Source organism: Bufo gargarizans, chromosome 4 (genome assembly GCF_014858855.1).
Source record: "Bufo gargarizans isolate SCDJY-AF-19 chromosome 4, ASM1485885v1, whole genome shotgun sequence".
Taxonomy (NCBI): Eukaryota; Metazoa; Chordata; class Amphibia; order Anura; family Bufonidae; genus Bufo; species Bufo gargarizans.
This window is the reverse complement of record NC_058083.1, coordinates 56,864,799-56,885,927: the sequence shown is the minus strand read 5'-3', so window position 1 is coordinate 56,885,927 and position 21,129 is coordinate 56,864,799. Positions and strand designations below refer to the sequence as shown.

General features: G+C 44.9%; 1 protein-coding gene across 1 annotated transcript in view; it reads left to right on the top strand.

Annotated features, from left to right (window-relative positions):
* The first annotated feature begins 218 nt into the window (after positions 1-218).
* Positions 219-21,129, top strand: part of LOC122935597 — a 36,733-nt gene continuing 15,822 nt past the window's right edge. The window contains exons 1-2 of the mRNA XM_044291371.1: positions 219-301; positions 14,880-15,004. Of these exons, the coding sequence (XP_044147306.1) occupies positions 227-301; positions 14,880-15,004 (200 nt within the window). The 5' untranslated portion in view covers positions 219-226. The remainder of the gene's footprint in view (positions 302-14,879; positions 15,005-21,129) is intronic.

Sequence of the window (21,129 nt, the reverse complement as noted above, 5' to 3'; positions counted from 1 at the left end):
TGTTCTGTTTTTGGAATCTTATTCCCAGAAATTATCTTTAATATATAATGAGAACAATCCCATGGTGGTGATTTTTTCTTAAGAAATATTTTAGAACCTAGAATTTCGTGAGAATGTTTCTATCTACAGAATTACTCAATTAGTTTGTTTTGAAATGAGAGACTAAACAGTAACTGAAACCACATCCCCGACATGGAGATATAAGTAAGCCTGGCAAAACCAGAGCATGACTGACCCTCTGAGCCTGGACACAGAAAGTACTGAAGAGCCTTTGACAACCTCCAGAAGCAAGACATCGCAGGTGAAATATAGATGGAGTGACCTCATGATATAATATATATATATACAGGTGAAACTCGAAAAATTTGAATATCGTGCAAAGTTCATTTATTTCAGTAATGCAACTTAAAAGGTGAAACCAACATATGAGACTCATTACAGGCAAAGCAAGATATTTCAAGCCTTTATTTTATTTGTTATAATTTGGATGATTATGGCTTACAGCTTATGAAAACGCCAAAATCACAATCTCAAGTACCCTTTGCTCAGGGGGTATGGATTAATTAGCTGACTAGACTGTGACACTTTGAGCCTAGAATATTGAACCTTTTCACAATATTCTAATTTTAAGCTGCATTACTGTAATAAATGAACTTTAGCACAATATTCTATTTTTTCGAGTTTCACCTGTGTCTATATATATATATATATATATATATATATATATACATACACGCAGTATATATAGCTTTAACATGGGACTACATGTCTGTTATATATGGTTTTACATAGGACTGCTGGTCTTTACTTAGAGTTAACATGGTGTTTAGTGTTGAGCCCGAATATTCGAATAGCGAATATTAATCGTGAATATCGCAACTTCGCTAATTCGCGAATATTTCGAATATAGTGCTATACTTTCATTTTTTTACATCTGAAAACATGATTCCTCCCTGCTTCTTTCTTGTGGGTCAATGAGTCATTGGCCCACAAGCAACTTAGGCAGGAAGGAATCATGTTTTCATATGGAAAAAATGACGAATATTCTAAAAAATGTATATATAGCAATATAGGGAATATATTCGTTATTTAGAATATTCGTCTTTTTTTTCCAATTATGTACAGTTGTTTACATACTCCTCCCCGACAAGCGTCCCCATAACCATGGGAACGCCTGTGGGTTAGAAAATATCATCGGATCTGAGTTTTCACTGAGATCGCGAAAACTCAGATCCGATGGAATATTCTAACCCACAGGCGTTCCCATGGTGACAGGGACGCTTGTCGGGGAGGAGTATGCCAAAGTGGAATAACAGTACAGATTGAAAAAAAAAGACGAATATTCTAAATAACGAATATATTCGCTATATTGCTATAACTTTGTTTTTTAGAAAATTCGTCATATTCGTCATATTCTAAAAAACTAAGTTATAGCAATATAGAGAATATTCGTAAAATACACATATAGACTGCAATTTAGCTAATATAGTGCTATAGTATTTTATTTTTTATAGTTTACATTTTATTCCAAATTGGAAGTTCAGAAGAGACAAAAAAATTAGACTATAAAAAAAAGATTATAGCACTATATTAGCTAAATTACAGTCTATTTGTGTATTTTACGAATATTCGCTACCGTATATACTCGAGTATAAGCCGACCCGAATATAAGCAGAGGCCCCTAAATTATTGACTCGAGTATAAGACTAGGGTGGGAAATGCAGCAGCTACTGGTAAATTTCAAAAATAAAAATAGATACCGTACCAATAAAATTACATTAATTGAGGCATCAGTAGGTTAAAGGTTTTTGAATATTTATTTCAAAGAAAAACAATATGGTATCAACAATAACTTTAACAGTACAAAAACCAACTAAAGCGAATATTCGATTTTTGGGAAAATACCAGTTCATGCAAATTTTTATGTGAAAATTTGAATGCGATTTTTTTGCGAATTTTCGCAATCAAGACCTAGACTCGAGTATAAGACGAGGGGGCTTTTTGAGCACAAAAATATGTGCCAAAAAACTCGTCTTATACTCGAGTATATACGGTATATTGCTATAACTTCGTTTTTTAGAATATTCGTCATATTCGTCATATAAAAAAAAAAGGCAAAGCAATATATAGCGAATATTCGTAAAATAAACATATAGACTGTAATTTAGCTAATATAGTGCTATAGTATTTTTTTTATAGTGTACATTTTTTCCATATCTGAAGTTCAGAAGAGACAAAGAAAATTATACTATAAAAAAAAGATTATAGCACGAAATTAGCTAAATTGCAGTCTATATGTGTATAATACGAATATACGCTATATTGCTATAACTTCATTTTTTAGAATATTCGTCATATTCTAAAACATATGAATATATAGCAATATAGCGAATATTCGTAAAATACACATATTAGCCAATAGCCAACCAATAGGAAAGTTGCCTTATACAGTTAAAAAATAATAATTGCAATACGCAAATAATTAAATCGCATATTATTCGCGATAAATAGAATAATGACGAATATTCGATTTCGACGAATAAAAGACGAACATTCAATCAATTGAATATGGCACCTCTCACTCATCACTAATGGTGTTATCCGTGTCATGCTGCAGATTCTCTCCATCATGGTCCAAACCTCAAACCAAAGAGACATTACAGCCCCACCATATATGTGATAGCTCCGATGACACACATACACTTCCAACATGTATCTCAGTAAGAGCTAATTATTTTGTTAATCATGGGTGATGTCATATTGTAGTACCCAAGACCTGGGGTACTACAATTGTATATAGTTTTGTATATATAATGTATTGTTTTGTTGTTATTTGGTCGTTAGTTCCGGTTAGGTCTCATGCACACGGCTGTTGTTTTGGTCAGCATCCGAGCCGCCGTTTTGGCGGCTCGGATGCGAACCCATTCACTGCAATGGGGCCGCAAAAGATGCAGAGCATCCGTTGCTCCGTTCCGTGTCCCTGCAAAAAAAATATAACATGTCCTATTCTTGTCCGCGATTTGCGGACAAGAATTGGCAGTTATATGTAAAGGCTGTCCGTGCCGTTCCACAAATTGCGGAATACACACGGACGCCATCCATGTATTGCGGATCCGCGATTTGCGGACCGCAAAAAAACACCACGGTTGTATGCATGCGGCCTTAAGGATATGGTTGGCAAGGAACAGGGCTTACCACCCTGTTCCTCCCATCATGTTAGGAGTGGGCCAGTCCTGATTCCTTGCCAGGAGGGAAAGTTCCTGTTGAGTTACACAGTGGAGAGGAAGCACATGCCTGGAAGGATTCTCCAAAGAGAATTATAGCTAAAGAAAGGCTCAAGTAAAACCTTGAGAAGACCAACAGTAGAGTGAACAGCTACAACCAGCACTAAAGACACTGCTGTGAGGTGAGGGACTACGGCTAAGACATCCATCACTCAGAATACTGCTAGGTCAGTACAACATAAGTGCTAAACTGTAACAATAAAACCTGCCTCCAAATCCTTATTGGTATCAGAGAATTGCACTTGAAATCAGCTGCTATTGAATGTACCTGAAGTTCTATGTTGCACTTAGTAAAATAGACTTTTATATATTTAATTCTAGCTTTATCCTTTAATATTGCATTTCCACTGCACTGATGCCCAGAGATTAATGACCTGAGGTAGTATACCATGACACAACAGTTCATCGGAGCGACTACCATTCAATGTCAAAGGTATACAAAGTTTTGAAGTCGTTTTCTTGAATCAGACAACGTCTAGATACAGTTTTGGGAACTTTTATAACAGAGGCTGTCATTAGAGTTGAGCGAACACCTGGATGTTCGGGTTCGAGAAGTTCGGCCGAACATCCCGGAAATGTTCGGGTTCGGGATCCGAACCCGATCCGAACTTCGTCCCGAACCCGAACCCCATTGAAGTCAATGGGGACCCGAACTTTTCGGCACTAAAAAGGCTGTAAAACAGCCCAGGAAAGAGCTAGAGGGCTGCAAAAGGCAGCAACATGTAGGTAAATCCCCTGCAAACAAATGTGGATAGGGAAATTAATTAAAATAAAAATTAAATAAATAAAAATTAACCAAAATCAATTGGAGAGAGGTTCCATAGCAGAGAATCTGGCTTCCCGTCACCCACCACTGGAACAGTCCATTCTCAGATATTTAGGCCCCGGCACCCAGGCAGAGGAGAGAGGTCCCGTAACAGAGAATCTGTCTTCATGTCAGCAGAGAATTAGTCTGCATGTCATAGCAGAGAATGAGGCTTCACGTCAGCCACCACTGCAACAGTCCATTGGCATATATTTAGGCCCAGCACCCAGGCAGAGGAGGGAGGTCCCGTAACAGAGAATCTGGCTTCATGTCAGCAGAGAATCAGTCTGCATGTCATAGCAGAGAATCAGGCTTCACGTCAGCCACCACTGCAACAGTCCATTGTCATAAATTTAGGCCCAGCACCCAGGCAGAGGAGAGAGGTCCCGTAACAGAGAATCTGGCTTCATGTCAGCAGAGAATCAGTCTTCATATCATAGCAGAGAATCAGGCTTCACGTCACCCACCACTGTAAGAGTCAATTTTCATAAATTTAGGCCCAGAACCCAGGCAGAGGAGAAAGGTCCCGTAACAGACAATCTGGCTTCATGTCAGCAGAGAATCAGTCTTCATATCATAGCAGAGAATCAGGCTTCACGTCACCCACCACTGTAAGAGTCAATTTTCATAAATTTAGGCCCAGAACCCAGGCAGAGGAGAAAGGTCCCGTAACAGACAATCTGGCTTCATGTCAGCAGAGAATCAGTCTTCATATCATAGCAGAGAATCAGGCTTCACGTCACCCACCACTGTAAGAGTCAATTTTCATAAATTTAGGCCCAGAACCCAGGCAGAGGAGAAAGGTCCCGTAACAGACAATCTGGCTTCATGTCAGCAGAGAATCAGTCTTCATATCATAGCAGAGAATCAGGCTTCACGTCACCCACCACTGTAAGAGTCAATTTTCATAAATTTAGGCCCAGAACCCAGGCAGAGGAGAAAGGTCCCGTAACAGACAATCTGGCTTCATGTCAGCAGAGAATCAGTCTTCATATCATAGCAGAGAATCAGGCTTCACGTCACCCACCACTGTAAGAGTCAATTTTCATAAATTTAGGCCCAGAACCCAGGCAGAGGAGAAAGGTCCCGTAACAGACAATCTGGCTTCATGTCAGCAGAGAATCAGTCTTCATATCATAGCAGAGAATCAGGCTTCACGTCACCCACCACTGTAAGAGTCAATTTTCATAAATTTAGGCCCAGAACCCAGGTAGAGGAGAAAGGTCCCGTAACAGACAATCTGGCTTCATGACAGCAGAGAATCAGTCTGCATGTCATAGCAGAGAATCAGGCTTCACGTCAGCCACCACTGCAACAGTCCATTGTCATAAATTTAGGCCCAGCACCCAGGCAGAGGAGAGAGGTCCCGTAACAGAGGATCTGGCTTCATGTCAGCAGAGAATCAGTCTGCATGTCATAGCAGAGAATGAGGCTTCACGTCAGCCACCACTGCAACAGTCCATTGGCATATATTTAGGCCCAGCACACACACAGGCAGAGGAGAGAGGTCCCGTAACAGACAATCTGGCTTCATGTCAGCAGAGAATTAGTCTGCATGTCATAGCAGAGAATGAGGCTTCACGTCACCCACCACTGCAACAGTCCATTGGCATATATTCAGGCCCAGCACCCAGGCAGAGGAGAGAGGTCCCGTAACAGAGGATCTGGCTTCATGTCAGCAGAGAATCAGTCTGCATGTCATAGCAGAGAATGAGGCTTCACGTCAGCCACCACTGCAACAGTCCATTGTCATAAATTTAGGCCCAGCACCCAGGCAGAGGAGAGAGGTCCCGTAAAAGAGGATCTGGCTTCATGTCAGCAGAGAATCAGTCTGCATGTCATAGCAGAGAATCAGGCTTCACGTCAGCCACCACTGCAACAGTCCATTGTCATAAATTTAGGCCCAGCACCCAGGCAGAGGAGAGAGGTCCCGTAACAGACAATCTGGCTTCATGTCAGCAGAGAATTAGTCTGCATGTCATAGCAGAGAATCAGGCTTCATGTCAGCCACCACTGCAACAGTCCATTGGCATATATTTAGGCCTAGCACACAGGCAGAGGAGAGGTTCATTCAACTTTGGGTAGCATCGCAATATAATGGTAAAATGAAAATAAAAATAGGATTGAATGAGGAAGTGCCCTGGAGTCCAATAATATATGGTTATGGGGAGGTAGTTAATGTCTAATCTGGACAAGGGACGGACAGGTCCTGTGGGATCCATGCCTGGTTCATTTTTATGAACGTCAGCTTGTCCACATTGGCTGTAGACAGGCGGCTGCGTTTGTCTGTAATGACGCCCCCTGCCGTGCTGAATACACGTTCAGACAAAACGCTGGCTGCCGGGCAGGCCAGCACCTCCAAGGCATAAAAGGCTAGCTCTGGCCACGTGGACAATTTAGAGACCCAGAAGTTGAATGGGGCCGAACCATCAGTCAGTACGTGGAGGGGTGTGCACACGTACTGTTCCACCATGTTAGTGAAATGTTGCCTCCTGCTAACACGTTGCGTATCAGGTGGTGGTGCAGTTAGCTGTGGCGTGTTGACAAAAGTTTTCCACATCTCTGCCATGCTAACCCTGCCCTCAGAGGAGCTGGCCGTGACACAGCTGCCTTGGCGACCTCTTGCTCCTCCTCTGCCTTGGCCTTGGGCTTCCACTTGTTCCCCTGTGACATTTGGGAATGCTCTCAGTAGCGCGTCTACCAACGTGCGCTTGTACTCGCGCATCTTCCTATCACGCTCCAGTGCAGGAAGTAAGGTGGGCACATTGTCTTTGTAGCGTGGATCCAGCAGGGTGGCAACCCAGTAGTCCGCACAGGTTAAAATGTGGGCAACTCTGCTGTCGTTGCGCAGGCACTGCAGCATGTAGTCGCTCATGTGTGCCAGGCTGCCCAGGGGTAAGGACAAGCTGTCCTCTGTGGGAGGCGTATCGTCATCGTCCTGCCTTTCCCCCCAGCCACGCACCAGTGATGGACCCGAGCTGCGTTGGGTGCCACCCCGCTGTGACCATGCTTCATCCTCATCCTCCTCCACCTCCTCCTCATCCTCGTCCTCCTCGTCCTCCAGTAGTGGGCCCTGGCTGGCCACATTTGTACCTGGCCTCTGCTGTTGCAAAAAACCTCCCTCTGAGTCACTTCGAAGAGACTGGCCTGAAAGTGCTAAAAATGACCCCTCTTCCTCATCCTCCTCCTCCTCCTCCTGGGCCACCTCCTGTTCCATCATCGCCCTAAGTGTTTTCTCAAGGAGACATAGAAGTGGTATTGTAACGCTGATAACGGTGTCATCGCCACTGGCCATGTTGGTGGAGTACTCGAAACAGCGCAACAGGGCACACAGGTCTCGCATGGAGGCCCAGTCATTGGTGGTGAAGTGGTGCTGTTCTGTAGTGCGACTGACCCGTGCGTGCTGCAGCTGAAACTCCACTATGGCCTGCTGCTGCTCGCACAGTCTGTCCAGCATGTGCAAGGTGGAGTTCCACCTGGTGGGCACGTCGCATATGAGGCGGTGAGCGGGAAGGCCGAAGTTACGCTGTAGCGCAGACAGGCGAGCAGCGGCAGGATGTGAACGCCGGAAGCGCGAACAGACGGCCCGCACTTTATGCAGCAGCTCTGACATGTCGGGGTAGTTGTGAATGAACTTCTGCACCACCAAATTCAGCACATGCGCCAAGCAAGGGATGTGCGTCAAATTGGCTAGTCCCAGAGCTGCAACGAGATTTCGCCCATTATCACACACCACCAGGCCGGGCTTGAGGCTCACCGGCAGCAACCACTCGTCGGTCTGTTGTTCAATACCCCGCCACAACTCCTGTGCGGTGTGGGGCCTGTCCCCCAAACATATGAGTTTCAGAATGGCCTGCTGACGTTTACCCCGGGCTGTGCTGAAGTTGGTGGTGAAGGTGTGTGGCTGACTGGATGAGCAGGTGGAAGAAGAGGAGGAGGAAGCCGAGAAGGAGGAGGTGGCAACAGGAGGCAAAGAATGTTGCCCTGCGATCCTTGGCGGCGGCAGGACGTGCGCCAAACAGCTCTCCGCCTGGGGCCCAGCTGCCACTACATTTACCCAGTGTGCAGTTAGGGAGATATAGCGTCCCTGGCCGTGCTTACTGGTCCACGTATCTGTGGTTAGGTGGACCTTGCTACAGATGGCGTTGCGCAGTGCACACTTGATTTTATCGGATACTTGGTTGTGCAGGGAAGGCACGGCTCTCTTGGAGAAGTAGTGCCGGCTGGGAACAACATACTGTGGGACAGCAAGCGACATGAGCTGTTTGAAGCTGTCTGTGTCCACCAGCCTAAATGACAGCATTTCATAGGCCAGTAGTTTAGAAATGCTGGCATTCAGGGCCAGGGATCGAGGGTGGCTAGGTGGGAATTTACGCTTTCTATCAAATGTTTGTGAGATGGAGAGCTGAACGCTGGCGTGTGACATGGTTGAGACGCTTGGTGACGGAGGTGGTGGTGGTGGTGTTGGTGGTACATCCCCTGTTTGCTGGGCGGCAGGTGCCAACGTTCCTCCAGAGGCGGAGGAAGAGGCCGAGGCGGCAGCAGCAGAATAGGCCGAGGCGGCAGCAGCAGAAGAGGTAGCAGGGGGAGCCTGAGTGACTTCCTTGGTTTTAAGGTGTTTACTCCACTGCAGTTCATGCTTTGCATGCAGGTGCCTGGTCATGCAGGTTGTGCTCAGGTTCAGAATGTTAATGCCTCGCTTCAGGCTCTGATGGCACAGCGTGCAAACCACTCGGGTCTTGTCGTCAGCACATTGTTTGAAGAAGTGCCATGCCAGGGAACTCCTTGAAGCTGCCTTTGGGGTGCTCGGTCCCAGATGGCGGCGGTCAGTAGCAGGCGGAGTCTCTTGGCGGCGGGTGTTCTGCTTTTGCCCACTGCTCCCTCTTTTGCTACGCTGTTGGCTCGGTCTCACCACTGCCTCTTCCTCCGAACTGTGAAAGTCAGTGGCACGACCTTCATTCCATGTGGGGTCTAGGACCTCATCGTCCCCTGCATCGTCTTCCACCCAGTCTTGATCCCTGACCTCCTGTTCAGTCTGCACACTGCAGAAAGACGCAGCAGTTGGCACCTGTGTTTCGTCATCATCAGAGACATGCTGAGGTGGTATTCCCATGTCCTCATCATCAGGAAACATAAGTGGTTGTGCGTCAGTGCATTCTATGTCTTTCACCGCTGGGGAAGGGCTAGGTGGATGCCCTTGGGAAACCCTGCCAGCGGAGTCTTCAAACAGCATAAGAGACTGCTGCATAACTTGAGGCTGAGACAGTTTCCCTGGTATGCATGGGGGTGATGTGACAGACTGATGGGGTTGGTTTTCAGGCGCCATCTGTGCGCTTTCTGCAGAAGACTGGGTGGGAGATAATGTGAACGTGCTGGATCCACTGTCGGCCACCCAATTGACTAATGCCTGTACCTGCTCAGGCCTTACCATCCTTAGAACGGCATTGGGCCCCACCATATATCGCTGTAAATTCTGGCGGCTACTGGGACCTGAGGTAGTTGGTACACTAGGACGTGTGGATGTGGCAGAACGGCCACGTCCTCTCCCAGCACCAGAGGGTCCACTAACACCACCACGACCATGTCCACGTCCGCGTCCCTTACTAGATGTTTTTCTCATTGTTATGGTTCACCACAACAACAAATATATTATTTGGCACAATGTATTGTATTCAAATTCAGCGGGATATAAATTTGAGGCCTAGTATTTAGGCGCTGGGTCACCGGTATGGATTTAGTGACAGAATTAGACTTGGAAATGCACAGAAGCGTGTGTGTGAAGTTATTCTGAATGACCCTATGTGCACCTTCAATATTATATACCCTTTTAGGGATAGATTTCAAATAGCTCTGATATAGCAGAAACCACTAAATTATGAAATTGCTAAATTGGGAATTGTACTTCAACCCAGAACAAAAAATGTGCTTTGACGGACACTAAATATCTTGCCCAGCAACAACAGTACAGCGGTGGGTAACGAGAGATTTAGAGGGATTTAAATTTGAGGCCTAGTATTTAGGCGCTGGGTCACCGGTATGGATTTAGTGACAGAATTAGACTTGGAAATGCACAGAAGCGTGTGTGTGAAGTTATTCTGAATGACCCTATGTGCACCTTCAATATTATATACCCTTTTAGGGATAGATTTCAAATAGCTCTGATATAGCAGAAACCACTAAATTATGAAATTGCTAAATTGGGAATTGTACTTCAACCCAGAACAAAAAATGTGCTTTGACGGACACTAAATATCTTGCCCAGCAACAACAGTACAGCGGTGGGTAACGAGAGATTTAGAGGGATTTAAATTTGAGGCCTAGTATTTAGGCGCTGGGTCACCGGTATGGATTTAGTGACAGAATTAGACTTGGAAATGCACAGAAGCGGGTGTGTGTGAAGTTATTCTGAATGACCCTATGTGCACCTTCAATATTATATACCCTTTTAGGGATAGATTTCAAATAGCTCTGATATAGCAGAAACCACTAAATTATGAAATTGCTAAATTGGGAATTGTACTTCAACCCAGAACAAAAAATGTGCTTTGACGGACACTAAATATCTTGCCCAGCAACAACAGTACAGCGGTGGGTAACGAGAGATTTAGAGGGATTTAAATTTGAGGCCTAGTATTTAGGCGCTGGGTCACCGGTATGGATTTAGTGACAGAATTAGACTTGGAAATGCACAGAAGCGGGTGTGTGTGAAGTTATTCTGAATGACCCTATGTGCACCTTCAATATTATATACCCTTTTAGGGATAGATTTCAAATAGCTCTGATATAGCAGAAACCACTAAATTATGAAATTGCTAAATTGGGAATTGTACTTCAACCCAGAACAAAAAATGTGCTTTGACGGACACTAAATATCTTGCCCAGCAACAACAGTACAGCGGTGGGTAACGAGAGATTTAGAGGGATTTAAATTTGAGGCCTAGTATTTAGGCGCTGGGTCACCGGTATGGATTTAGTGACAGAATTAGACTTGGAAATGCACAGAAGCGTGTGTGTGAAGTTATTCTGAATGACCCTATGTGCACCTTCAATATTATATACCCTTTTAGGGATAGATTTCAAATAGCTCTGATATAGCAGAAACCACTAAATTATGAAATTGCTAAATTGGGAATTGTACTTCAACCCAGAACAAAAAATGTGCTTTGACGGACACTAAATATCTTGCCCAGCAACAACAGTACAGCGGTGGGTAACGAGAGATTTAGAGGGATTTAAATTTGAGGCCTAGTATTTAGGCGCTGGGTGACCGGTATGGATTTAGTGACAGAATTAGACTTGGAAATGCACAGAAGCGTGTGTGTGAAGTTATTCTGAATGACCCTATGTGCACCTTCAATATTATATACCCTTTTAGGGATAGATTTCAAATAGCTCTGATATAGCAGAAACCACTAAATTATGAAATTGCTAAATTGGGAATTGTACTTCAACCCAGAACAAAAAATGTGCTTTGACGGACACTAAATATCTTGCCCAGCAACAACAGTACAGCGGTGGGTAACGAGAGATTTAGAGGGATTTAAATTTGAGGCCTAGTATTTAGGCGCTGGGTCACCGGTATGGATTTAGTGACAGAATTAGACTTGGAAATGCACAGAAGCGTGTGTGTGAAGTTATTCTGAATGACCCTATGTGCACCTTCAATATTATATACCCTTTTAGGGATAGATTTCAAATAGCTCTGATATAGCAGAAACCACTAAATTATGAAATTGCTAAATTGGGAATTGTACTTCAACCCAGAACAAAAAATGTGCTTTGACGGACACTAAATATCTTGCCCAGCAACAACAGTACAGCGGTGGGTAACGAGAGATTTAGAGGGATTTAAATTTGAGGCCTAGTATTTAGGCGCTGGGTCACCGGTATGGATTTAGTGACAGAATTAGACTTGGAAATGCACAGAAGCGTGTGTGTGAAGTTATTCTGAATGACCCTATGTGCACCTTCAATATTATATACCCTTTTAGGGATAGATTTCAAATAGCTCTGATATAGCAGAAACCACTAAATTATGAAATTGCTAAATTGGGAATTGTACTTCAACCCAGAACAAAAAATGTGCTTTGACGGACACTAAATATCTTGCCCAGCAACAACAGTACAGCGGTAACGAGAGATTTAGAGGGATTTAAATTTGAGGCCTAGTATTTAGGCGCTGGGTGACAGGTATGGGTTTAGTGACAGAATTAGACTTGGAAATACACAGTAGCGGGTGTGTGTGAAGTTATTCTGAATGACCCAATGTGCACCTTCAATATTATATACCCTTTTTGGGATAGATTTCAAATAGCTCTGATATAGCAGGAACCACTAAATTATGAAATTGCTAAATTGGGAATTGTATTTCAACCCAGAACAAGAAATGTGCTTGAACGGACACTAAATAACTCGCCCAGCTACAGCACTAGGGACAGATTTAGCTGGATATAAATTTGAGGCCTAGTATTTAGGCGCTGGGTGACCGGTATGGATTTAGTGACAGAATTAGACTGGGATATGGCCAAAAAATAAACAGACTATTGCTGGTTAAATGCACTTGGTGTGACAGCTTCACCCTGATGTAGGCTTTAGCCAAAAAACAACCACACCATTGAGGGTTAAATGCACTTGGTGACAGGCGCAGCTTGCCCCTGATTTTGTATATGGCCAAAAAATGAACAGACTATTGCTGGTTAAATGCACTTGGTGTGACAGCTTCACCCTGATGTAGGCTTTAGCCAAAAAACAACCACACCATTGAGGGTTAAATGCACTTGGTGACAGGCGCAGCTTGCCCCTGATTTTGTATATGGCCAAAAAATGAACAGACTATTGCTGGTTAAATGCACTTGGTGTCACAGCTTCACCCTGATGTAGGCTTTAGCCAAAAAACAACCACACCATTGAGGGTTAAATGCACTTGGTGACAGGCGCAGCTTGCCCCTGATTTTGTATATGGCCAAAAAATGAACAGACTATTGCTGGTTAAATGCACTTGGTGTGACAGCTTCACCCTGATGTAGGCTTTAGCCAAAAAACAACCACACCATTGAGGGTTAAATGCACTTGGTCGCAGCTTGTGCTGGCGCACCACAAGACACAAAATGGCCGCCGATCACCCCAGAAAAATGAGACTGACAAACGGTCTGTGCAGCCTAAAAACAGTGAGCAATTGAGGATCAGCAGCTCAATGATCCACAGCTGCAGATCGATCAGTTAATCAAGTCCTTTGGAGGAGTTAATCTGCCTAATCTCGCCCTACTGTCGCAGCCGCAACCTCTCCCTACGCTAATCAGAGCAGAGTGACGGGCGGCGCTATGTGACTCCAGCTTAAATAGAGGCTGGGTCACATGGTGCTCTGGCCAATCACAGCCATGCCAATAGTAGGCATGGCTGTGATGGCCTCTTGGGGCAAGTAGTATGACGCTTGTTGATTGGCTGCTTTGCAGCCTTTCAAAAAGCGCCAAGAAAGCGTCACAAAAGCGCGAAGAAAGCGACGAACACCGAACCCGAACCCGGACTTTTACGAAAATGTCCGGGTTCGGGTCCGTGTCACGGACACCCCAAAATTCGGTACGAACCCGAACTATACAGTTCGAGTTCGCTCATCCCTAGCTGTCATCTCTTTAGGATATGGCAATTTTTCCCCCAAACAGACATATAGGTTGGGATAGGAGAGCGCGAGATTAAATCCTGCAGTAGCGACCTACCAGTAAGGGATATTATTTTATAGGTCATATTTTTTGTAGTAAAAGGTCCTCAAGCATCCATGTAGAATGGCCATATTCACGTTACTTAAAGGGGTTGTCTTCAGCCATCACATTATACACTGCTCGTTTTCAGTGGTTATGACCACCCTGCAATGCTTACATACTATAGAAAAAAAAGCCTCCCTCTCTGGTGACCGGCAGTTTTTAATATAGTTATATAGGTAGCATCTACTACAATATGTGTACTGTGAGAAGTATCTGTGGTGTTACATAGGACTGCAGATGACATCTACTACATTATATGAACTCAGAGAGCTATCACTGGTATCTGTGCTGTTACATAGGACTGCAGATGACATCTACTACATTATTTGTACTCAGAGAGTTATCACTGTGTTATCTGTGGTGCTACATAGGACTGCAGGTGACATCTACTATATTATCTGTACTCAGAGAGCTATAACTGTTATCTGTGGTGGTACATAGGACTGCAGGTGACATCTACTATATTATCTGTACTCAGAGTTATCACTGTGTTATCTGTGGTGTTACATAGGACTGCAGGTGACATCTACTACATTATCTGTACTCAGAGAGCTATAACTGTTATCTGTGGTGGTACATAGGACTGCAGGTGACATCTACTATATTTTCTGTACTCTGAGAGCTATAACTGTATCTGTGGTGTTACATAGGACTGCAGGTAACATCTACTACATTACCTGTACTCAGAGAGTTATCGCTGTGTTATCTGTGGTGTTACATAGGACTGCAGGTGACATCTACTACATTATCTGTACTCAGAGTTATCACTGTGTTATCTGTGGTGTTACATAGGACTGCAGGTGACATCTACTACATTAGCTGTACTCAGAGAGTTATCACTGTGTTATCTGTGGCGTAACAATACATTATATTACATAAAGCTCAGATGACATCACAGAGAACCGGGTTATTGTATTTGCAGTCCTGTTTGTGAACCCATCGTCACTGCTGGTCACTGTCAGGTGTCAGTATACTGTATGATGTAGACATATATGTTGCTGCTATTATATAGTTTTTTTGTTACTGTTGCAGATGAGGATGGGGCCCATTCTCCTGGCCGCGCTCTGCCTGTGGAGCTGTGCACTGACGGTGACTCCACTACTAAACGAGGAACAAGTGAGAAGAGCAAATAACTACATCCAGCAGCAGTTTGCCAAGTAAGTAGATGTGTGGAGCTGATGAGATTTACATCAGTCAGGAATCTCAGGATGTCACATGTAGAAGTAATGTTCTACTAAGGGGGAGTTCATACCAACATTTCATTTTCCGTTCTTCTAATCCAGCAGAAGAATAAAAAAAAAACAGGATCCTTTAACAAAGAATTGTCCTGTTGCATCAGTTGGCATCTGTTTGAGCCATTTCTGCCTGAGATCCGTTTTTTTTTTTAAAAATCGTATCTCAGACGGAAATGGCTCAAACGGATGCCAAATGATGCAACAGGATCAGTTTTTTCTACAGGATCTTACAAAAAAAATGAATTCTATGCATAAGGGCTAATGCTAATAGCTGGCCCATGTCCGTACAGTGGCCCGCAAACAGTGAGTAAATAATATAGGGACAGCGACCGTGTGCTCACAGTATCACGGATGCAGTCCCATTCACTTAATTGGGTACGCAATCCGGGAGGTACAGTGCGGTGTGGAATGGAGGCACAGATCTGAAGGCCACAGAGGCCCTGCGGAGTGCTTCCGTGGGTTTTCTGTCCATGCTTCCGTACCGCAAGAGAGTAGTGAATGCACAACTTTTTTGCGGTGAGGACTGTTGGATGCAGATCAAAAACCCCATTCAAGTGAATGGGTCTGTGTCCACAATTTGCGGTCCACAGTACGGGCATGGTCGGTTGTGTGCATGAGCCGAAACTGATGCAACAAGATCTGTTTTTTTTTTTTAACAGGATCCTGTTTTTGTTTTTCTTTCTGTAAACTCTCACTAGGCCTGTTACACTAAAACTGTAATAATATTGGTTGTGCAGTGACCCTCTGCGGGGTGCTGTGAGGAGGAGAGGAGTGGTAGTGTTGGCCCAGATAGGGGTAGTAGTGGTTCATGGCGCTCCCTGGTGCCGTGCAGTGATCGGAGGGTGCATCCTTTCTTTATTCAAGTCACCTTGATCTTTTGGGGTGATGGGATGCAAGGCAGGACAACTGATGCAGGTCCGGCAGATAATGGAGGCAATGACCTAATTTAGCTATAAAAAGCCAGTTTAGTAAGAATAAAGAACGGTCTCTTTAATAAGGATTAGAGGAGCAAATCGAATCCCACAAAGTGGAATTCAATCCAAATTTAAGGATAAATTCGATTCGCCACAAAGCCAAGTTATAGATTGACCTGAAATAGTGTAAAAAACAAAAAAATCATATTTGCCTCCTCCATTTGCTTGTGATGGGACTGAAGATCTCAGCTGAAATCCTATGCGTGGTGACGTATGACTCCATCCATCAGAAGAACAAAAAAATAAATAAAAAAAGAACAGGATCCTTTAACAAAAAATAGTCCTGTTGCATCAGTTAGCATCTGTTTGAGCCATTTCTGCCTGAGATCAGTTTTTTTGAGCAGAAAAAAAAAGTTCTGCACGCAGTTATTTATTTGTTTTACGTCTAAAAAATTGTACGTGTATCTCAGACGGAAATGGCTCAAACGGATGCCAACTGATGCAACAGGATCAGTTTTTTTACAGAATCTTTAAAAAAAACGGATCATATGCATAAGGGCTGAGGCACACGACCATAGCTGGTTCATGTCCATACTGCGACCCGCAAACAGTGAGTCAACAATATAGGGACAGCGGCCCGCAAACAGTGAGTCAACAATATCGGGACAGAGCCTGTAGTTTTGCCGTTGCTTCTTGAGAGTTGCATTATGGATTTAAATACCATTCACTCACTCATACACACCACCGCAGCGCCGCAGGATCACCACCTTCAGCTAAGCTACTGATGTTCTAGCAGCTAACCATATACCCCATATTTTATCAAATCTCTCTGGACTTCCTCTAGCAAGGTGAGTCATTTTGCACATTGGCAAGGCCGCTTTGATAAGTTGCATCCAATGTTGGACTAAGGGGGATTTAGGGGGCTTCCAGTTCAGCAGGATAGACTTCCTAGCATAGAACATTAGAAGTCGATATAGTATCCTAGATAGTGATGAGCGGCAGGTGCAATATTCAAATTTGCGATATTTCGCAAATATTTTGTAGAATATTCGTTGAATATTCATTATATTCTACATTCTTTTTTTTACTCGAAAATCGGCAAGGTAATGATCGCGTAATATGCTAATATTACGCGATCAAATACAGGCGTGGCTCAAAAACGAATATATAGCACTATAGAAAATATTCTCGAATATATTGAATCTTTCGAATCTCGAATCCTACGAATCCTGTACATAATTGTGTGAACGGTGTAAGAAACAAAGTCAGACCGCGTCAGTTTGTCTGAACCTTCGCCTCCACCCCCCAGTCACGGTCGCACCCTTTATGACCGCGATCATTACGCCACTGCTCCTATCACTACAAAAATATAGGGTAATACAGTGCTACATACCTCTTACATCCAGTGACGTCTCCTTTGATGTAGATGGTTTCTTTCCTCATCTTCTCCTTTCAGACCTTCAGACCAGACACCATTTTTCAGCCATTTTTCGTCTCTGCAGTTTGACAAAAAAAATCTTAGTTTACTACTTTTCCATCATCCTCGCATCTTCTGGACAAATTATCCTACCACCCCCAATACTGTGCCGCTGTGCTCCCCAATACTTTACTGCAGAAACAGATAATACCCCTGATAATGCTAGTACCACACAGAGCCCCCTATATAAAATACCCCTTCTTTGTGGCCTCAGTAGATGCCCCCATAGTGCCCCCAATAATGTGCCAATAAGAAATGGCCCCACAGTGCCACCCAATAATGTGCTAGTAAGTGTCCCCATAGATGCCCCCCTAATCATGTGCCAGTATCAAGTGCCTCCCCCCCCCCACATGTGCCAGTATCAAGTGCGAAGTGCCTCTCCCCCCCATGTGCCGGTATCATAGTGCCATCTCCCCCTCCCCCAATGTGCCAGTATCATAGTGCCATCTCCCCCCCAATGTGCCAGTATCATAGTGCCATCTCCCCCAATGTGCCAGTATCATAGTGCCATCTCCACCATAATGTGCCAGTATCATAGTGCCATCTCCCCCCCAATGTGCCAGTATCATAGTGCCATCTCCCCCCATAATGTGCCAGTATCATAGTGCCATCTACCCCCATGTGCCAGTATCATAGTGCCATCTACCCCCATAATGTGCCAGTATCATAGTGCCATCTCCCCCCATAATGTGCCAGTATCATAGTGCCATCTACCCCCATAATGTGCCAGTATCATAGTGCCATCTCCCCCCCAATGTGCCAGTATTATAGTGCCATCTCCCCCCATAATGTGCCAGTATCATAGTGCCATCTCCCCCCATGTGCCAGTATCATAGTGCCATCTCCCTCATGTGCCAGTATCATAGTGCCATCTCCCCCCATAATGTGCCAGTATCATAGTGCCATCTCCCCCCATAGAGTGCCAGTATCATAGTGCCATCTCACCCCAATGTGCCAGTATCATAGTGCCATCTCCCCCCATAAAGTGCCAGTATCATAGTGCCATCTCCCCCCATAATGTGCCAGTATTATAGTGCCATCTCCCCCATAATGTGCCAGTATCATAGTGCCTTCTCCACCCCAAATGTGCCAGTAGTATCATAGTGCCTCTCACCTCTCCCCCTTGCCAATGTGCCAGTAACAGATAAAAAAAAAAACACTTTTACTTACCTCCGCTGCAGGCCTCTTCTGGTCTGTGTCCCGCGCTGTACGAATCCAAGAGCAAGATTCGTGGGATTCGTGGATTCGACGAATTCCCCGTCCCATCTCTATAAAAAACGAATATACCGTATAGCACTATATTGAATATAGTGCTATATATTTGTTTTTTAGAATATTCGTCATTTGTTTCCATCTGAAGTAAACAGTGTTCAGTGTTCATTTCAGATGGAATAAAATGACGAATATTCGAAAAACTAATATATAGCACTATATTCTAAATATTCACAAATTTTACCACATGACAGGAGGCTTCGTATTTTGCATTAAACTCTCTTTACTTACTCCACAGCAGTAAAGAAACAGTTAAAACAGTAACCAATCAAAATGCAATAGGAGGTAATATATTTTGAGCCGTGAGACTCCTCCTCCTCTTTCTTTACTGCTCCATCAGACAGACAGGTCAGAGTTTCTGCTCTCCCAATTATAAGGCTTTTGGGGTTACGTATTTCCATTTGAATGTTTTTCTATCTATCCTTGTGGTAATATTTAATGTCTACTACTACATTTTGGGGGGTTTGTGGCTCAAGCAAGAAATTTTCTCCTCAGTTTGGTCTCCCGTCCCTGTCTGGCCTTCTCACTCGGACGTGGAGGATAAGCTTTACTAGCCAATTTATTTATTTATTTATTTACTAGCACCCCCCCCCCCCCAAAGGATTATGGTAAGGGGTAACGTTCACCCCATCTGCGAATATCGCGTCGCGGCAAATTTTCGCTCGCGGCAACGGCGGGAATTATACTCGCATCTCGCGAGAACTGTGGCCGCCATTTTGGATAGAGACTCCATGTCCTCAGTGCTCGGTTTTTGCGGTAAGTCCATTACAACCATTTCCTCTTACTATTTGATATTGTGCTCCGTGTCAGAGCCCTCACTGTGTCTCTCCTCCTTCACAGCTCGGATCGCATAAGCCTGTCAGACGACCAGGCAGGGCTCTCAAATCTGTGGCCGTTTGTCCAGGCCTCACCACTGCAGGGTTCATTCCCTGGGCTTTGGGGTGTCGCCCCGAAATTGCTGCTGCTACAGAGGTGTCAGACATACATCCTCTATTCCTGGGTGCTGCCCAGTGTAAAAATCCCAATTTACCCTGCTGGGGTTATAGGTACTGCTGGTACCATCTCTATACATCCTCTATTCCTGGGTGCTGCCCAGTGTAAAAATCCCAATTTACCCTGCTGGGGTTATAGGTACTGCTGGTACCATCTCTATACATCCTCTATTCCTCGGTGCTGCCCAGTGTAAAAATCCCAATTTACCCTGCTGGGGTTATAGGTACTGCTGGTACCATCTCTATATACTTTATACTACCCTGTGCCAGGGTGTTGTTGGACAATAGACCAGAACGCTGCACAGCTTCAGGCCATGATTAATGAGGCAGTTGCTGCCTCGATGGAGAAGGCTTTCTCCAGAATTCTGACGGCGGCTGATAGGCCAGATGACCTCGCTGAGGTCCCGCAACAGGACTACGATTCCGAGGCTTCGGAGTCACAGGTTCGTGCCGACTCTCGGCCACAAAAACGCCATTGGAAAGGAGAGAAGGGCTCTGCTAATCCGGACAGGGGCAAGGCCCCCGCCAAGCGCGAAAAACCGTCTCCTCTCGCTCCCTCGCCTGAACATCAATACTCCTCGGACGAGGAGGATAAGCTTTCTCCGTCCATGAATATTCTGGACTCGTGGCAGGCCGCGGACTCCGACGTTCCGGAGGACGCCTGGGGCTCAGATGAGGGCGCGTTTTCCGGTGACCAAAAGGGCACCTTTCTCGAAACCGCTCAGCTACCCGACGACTCGGCGCCACTGCTGGAGGATGAGGAAACCATCCTGGACCCCTCCGGCCAACGTCTCTTCGATCCGAGAAACATCCGTCATCCACGTTCTGGGAACTGGACGCCTCCGGATCACCTCGCAAAGTTTATGCACCTATGGCTACGCAAACCTATGGACAAAACGATTCGCAACCGTTTACGATCCGAATGCCCTCGCCCTCTGTTACCCGACTTCGTGGCGCAAACTCCGGAGTTCGACCAGATCATGACCACCTTTATGTCTAGGGGTGGTCAGGACCCTCGCAAAGGGGTTGAGAAGGCATTCCACGGCGTGCAGGATAAGCTGTTGGACTCCATTGGTCCACTTTCCCGCATTTTGTATTTGGCGGATGATGCCCTAGCGCGATCAGAGGAGTTTGACGCTAATATGGTTCGTGAATGGGCTCACGACATTAGAGAATGGGCTCAACGGTGCTTCTGCTTTGTAGGCAACGCCAACGTAGCCCTCTCTTCTGAGAGGAGGAAAGCAGCATTACTCCGTCTTGACGGAAAATTGGTGGAATTGGGCACCAAAGAACTAGGACCTCTGGCACAGGGCAAGCTATTTGGTGAGACTTTTCTGAAGGAGCTCAATAGACATGTGAATGTCTTTACCTCGCTTAACAAAGCACAGACCT